At 46.3% G+C, this 5,144-nt stretch overlaps 1 protein-coding gene across 1 annotated transcript in view; it reads right to left on the bottom strand.

Annotated features, from left to right (window-relative positions):
* Positions 1–3,735: 3,735 nt before the first annotated feature.
* Positions 3,736–5,144, bottom strand: part of PLEKHA1 (pleckstrin homology domain containing, family A (phosphoinositide binding specific) member 1) — an 18,175-nt gene continuing 16,766 nt past the window's right edge. The window contains exon 11 of the mRNA XM_010132775.1: positions 3,736–4,162. Coding sequence (XP_010131077.1) covers positions 3,833–4,162 — 330 coding nt within the window. The 3' untranslated portion in view covers positions 3,736–3,832. The remainder of the gene's footprint in view (positions 4,163–5,144) is intronic.

Genomic DNA, 5,144 nt, shown 5'->3' with positions numbered 1-5,144 from the left:
TCCCTGACCTGCTGCCCACACTGCTGGGGAGCAGCCCAGCGCACGGGGGCTGCCAGCACACATCCAGCCTTTCCCCCCCAGCACCCCCAAGCCCTTCTCCGCAGGGCTGCTCTCCAGCCCTTCATCCCCAGCCTGGGCTGATACCGAGCTGAAGAGCTGGTACTCGGACAAGACATGTTACAGGTCCTTGTGTCCAGCTGCTTCACTCCAGATCATCAGTTCCCCGGGTACGTCCCTGCAGTGTTGAACTGCAGTCATGAGGGAGGACAAGCTCAGCTCCAGCCCTCCTAGCCCAGGAGGTTCCAGCCCTGCCCTGCGGGACACATGCGTGCTGTGAAGCAACAGTTGTTGATGTTTGAGCCTGCACATTTTACACCATCATCTAACACACGCTCAGACCTGCTGCTCACCCAGGCGAGGCCACTCTCACCGGACTGAACCCCTGCCTAGCAAAAACAACAGGTTTCTCATGTCCTGGTTTATCATGGGAAAACTTCAGCTCTCTACCCTCGGTGTGTTTCATTAACTCTGTGGTTTCATTGTTCTCTGGACCAGCTCACACATTATTCACTTTTATCCCATAACATCACAGCTTCCTCAGGAAAAAAAATCAGCATTGTAAGCAAAAGCAGCCGGGAGAATGGGAGCTTTTGTTTTGTTCTCAACGTGCTGCTGTTGCTATTCAAAGCTGACAAGGAGCAAGAGTCCAAAATAAAAAAAACCCCTTTTGAGCAGCACAGTGACTTAACAGGAGCTTCAGGATGGGTTTTGAAGATTCAGACGTATACCTCAAGAGTAAACGCCCGACTGGAACCATCTGTAGAGCTTGAGCAGGACCTGCAGGTGGTGCTGGTGTCCTATCGCTCCACCAGGTTAAGGCATATGCCGGTGCATTAATAAAATGATATTCCGGGCCATTACCCTTTGCAGTCACCTTCACACGCGCAGATTGCTGATTTGGCCGTTACGAATCCTGGGGATTTCTTACCACTACGCCCAGGGTTTAAATCTATAACCATAAAGGATAATTTAATTCTTTCAGCAAAGGGGCAACAGCGAGTACATTGTGAGTGAGAACGTGCAGCGCAGCACGTAGCAAGACAGTGTGCGAGTGGTTTCGCTGACCACAGTTCAGGTCTTGAGGGGCTTGGAGGGTAACTGAGGTTTGTTGGATAATAATTCAAGGATAAAAAAAGCGGAAAGCTGATCAGCAGAGCTGCCCATGGTGAGATCGATGAACTAGGAGTGGTACTTTCAGCACCCCCAGAGGAGTTTGAGGTGCAGTAATTCCACTTTGGCTGATGTTTGTTCCCAGGAAGAACAAACTACTGCTGTACTTGGGTTGGTGTCTAACCTGACAGACACCAGGGACCTGACTGCAACTTCTACTCCCCTCTGCTGCCATCAAGCCGCTTCTGGACCCCAGAGATTTACAATCAATGACTCCGAGACCGTTCTTTACACAAAGCTTGTGTGCGGGACAGACCAGTTACGAAAAATGGACTAATGTTTTTTTTTGCATTAAGATGTAAAAATTCCACAGAAGAAGCTGAGAACAGTAAGAGAAAACCAGCTCATTCTGTTTGATTTTTCTTGAGCGACTCAACCTGATCAGATTTGAAGAATTACGAAAACATTACAGCTGGATAAAAGATAATCTCACCTCTTACACGCTACAAAGGGGTATATCGTTCGGTAAAGTGTGTAACACGGTGCAAAGAAACTCACTCAGATGCTATTTTAAGTTACCCAAACTGATTTATTGACAATTTAAATGTGACATATTTACAGCACTGTTTCTAAAATAATTTAACAATTTTCATAGATTTATAAAAGTACTGATAAATAGGAAACCCTGACAATTACCAACCACAAATATTTCCCTATGCTACTGAACTACAACAGTAGTTCGTTTCTTTTTTTCTTTTCCTCACAAGTCCCATAATGGAGCTGCTTTACCTCCACCCAATGTGTAAAATCGCCAATACCAAGATATAATAAAATGAACATGCAGTGTGAAAGCTGTACCAGAGCGAGTGATTTCAGATGTTAGACTACAGTAAAAATATTTCAATGCAAAGTGTCTTCCACACAGAACGTACTTGTGAAAAAATAAGCTTTTAAAGAGCTGTTTTATCTTTCTAGAAGTTAAAACCTACAATACTAGTACAGACATGTACAGTAACTTCCAATCCTGTGGTAGTTTTCACATGTATCTAAAGAGTCAAACCAAGCCAGTAATTTACAGACACCGCTGCCTTCGGACAGAGGTTCGTTAGCTTATGGATAAACGAAAACAACGAAGGTGCTGATACCCTTTAAAGTTTTGAAATTAGATTCTATTTCATTCTTACATGACACCAATTATTTTATCCTTGGATCAACAAATGGTTGTGGTAAAGCCATCACGTCTCTCAGGTGGGAAGTCGGAGAGCAGATGGACTCGTACGATATGTGTCTTAGCTTCCAGGAGCCTAATGAGTATCACGAAGCTGGACAATCTGAATCACAGTAAGCAGCAGCATGAGATATTTGTGGGGTGAGAAGTACACACTCGATCCAATCCAACACTTGAAATGTAAAGGTTCTTTCCATTCGCATCACTGAAGCCCCATGACACTGTGTACACAAACAAACACTCATTTTCCAGCACAACTATTGCACAGCTAGCCGGTGCGGCACCGGAGCCCTGGGCTTCCGAGCACAGCTCTTCGGCTTTACACGGCTGTTTCAAACCATGCTCCCAGCCAACGTTCCAAACCATGCCGCGTGGTCTGTGTACACACCTAACCCAAAAGTGTTCCCACACCGTGAGAAAAAACACAGGCACTTAAGATCATTAGTGCACAGGAAGTTATAGGCCACGACTGCAGGACGAGGAACAGTTCGGTACCAGTAACGACACAACGAAACGGGGGGTCTTCACTGATCAGATCTAGAAACAAGAACTGTTCACAAAGCACTGATAAGAGAACAAACCACTCTCAAAACAGCCACCCGACAAGACGTTCAGACGTCAAAGAAAAATAATTGCTGCAAAGCCTAATGTAACGCAACATAAACCCCACTTGGTTCAGAGGAGCTGAAGTGCCCCAATTCGAAAGCCCAATTTCTCTTCTCCCCCTTCCAAAACACCACTAGACGCAGTCTGAAAATCCAAATGTGCAAAAAGTTACAACCCACCTTCAGGAGTGCATCAAAAACGGGCTGACTAGTCAAAACACGTATTATTTTAGTGGGAGTTTTACAGCACCGTCATTAGAATTCCAAGGGAGCTCAGAATTCTTGTTCCGGTAGCAAATCGGTTGACACTGCTGATCCTAAAGAACAGAAGGAACATTTTGAGCACTTCTTGGTATCTGAAAATCATGGAGAGAAACGATTTTGCACTGTAGTTCAAAATGAAATTAAGTATGGCATTTGTTGGCCATAAGGTCTCCACAGCACAGCACTAGGAGTAAATTTAGGAAGTCTGCCAGGCAAGGAATGAAAAGTTGCTGGTACTTTGCTTACTTGCCCAAGTATTTGTTTTTGTCTTTAGGATTTTACCTTTTTTTCCTTCTGAATTGTGCAGTTTGGCCCCGCCCTAGTAAGTGATTTACGATCAGGCTTTGAGAAAACGCCTGAGGTCCATTCCTGACCCTCAGCTGCAAGGCGCTACACAAACCCGGTACACAGACGCACGTGTGCGCACAGGAACACACACACACACAGAGATAACACCAGTGTTCCGGCTTTTTGTTCTCCTCTCCTATCATTTTCTTTGGTTAAGAGTCTGAACAAGGAAATTAGAGGACCGAACAAATGGATCGTTCTCCAAACTCTTCCGTCACTACACATCGCTAACTGGAAGGCTTGCGTCATCCAGATCCACCAGGCCAGCATCCTGTTCCTGAGTGCCGTTCTTGCTCCGGGGTTCCGAGAGGCCCCCTTCAGTCACTTTGGAAGCTGATTCTCTTGGAGCGACAACCTGGATCTTGTAGCTCCTTGGCTTGGCCTTGGTAAAAGACTCGTGAAATCCTCGCTTCTCCAAGGCAGGGTATTTGGTGTGAGGGTTTGGGACCAGAGGGCTGCCGAGAGCGGCTGTGGAATGTGAGGTGGCTGGGGCTGGGATGGCAGCACGGAGAGCATGGCTGGGTTCGGCAGAAGACTCGGTATGCTCCTGGAAAAGAAGAGCGCCTGTCAGGTGAAGCCATCGACGTCGTGTTAGAAAGATGCAGTTTCAGATTTCACTCTCAGAAAAAAAAACAAAACATCAAGACAGAAAATACACAAAGCGAAGCGTCAGCCACAGCAGCAGAGGCAGGTGCTCTCTCAAGGCAGTGTCTTATTAAATGTGAGCTTACAGCAGTATGTGACAGCAACATCGGTTTCTTCATTTGAGGAAGTTAAACTTCTCAAATCGAGCTCCGCAGCTCTTTAGACTTTATAATGTCAAATTGAAGCTTCTCATTTCACTAGGATGCTAAGTAGCCTTTTGAAGATACGCTCTTTAAAGGCCATGGAAAGCCGTACCTTTCCCAGAGAAAATGTCTTCTAACCTATTCACATCCATCAGGCATCCCTGGTCCTGAAGTGACGCACATTTTACTGCTCCCTCTTCTCGGGGTACCGATCTCCCCAGTTTGTTCCAGGGACCAAACCACACCAGTAACTACTTCCTGCTATCGAGACTGCATAGGGATTTCCAAAGTTAAGGGACCTCGAAAAGAAACTGAGCCTTAAGCTATTGTTTCTAACTGTCCTGTTGTGATATTGTGCTTATTATTGTCACGGCCATTCTGCTGGCCTTTTCGTAACTCTATTAGATTGATACCGTGAAGATAATCTTCCACCATTTACTTACTGATAGAAACAAGCTCCCGGACCACCTGGGAATGGTGTAGATGTCTACAGCCCAGGGGGCCAGTTCAGGCCTCCTAGGACATCCTGCCTGGTCTACAGCTCCATCTCCAGAACAAAACATTCCTCAGGTTCTGCATCGGATCGATCAGCTCTAAGCATGTCTGAAATCCCCGGGGGTATCTAAACCAGCACCGGATCCAGCGTTAAACGATACAATCCAAGTGATGTGTGATGATGTGGTGAACGCTTCCCGCCGCGTGCCTGAGGAGCGGCGGGCGCGGCCCCCTTTTCCAGCGCCC

Source organism: Buceros rhinoceros, unplaced genomic scaffold, assembly GCF_000710305.1.
Source record: "Buceros rhinoceros silvestris isolate BGI_N320 unplaced genomic scaffold, ASM71030v1 scaffold4753, whole genome shotgun sequence".
Lineage (NCBI taxonomy): Eukaryota > Metazoa > Chordata > Aves > Bucerotiformes > Bucerotidae > Buceros > Buceros rhinoceros.
This window is presented reverse-complemented; position numbering and strand designations above follow the sequence as displayed.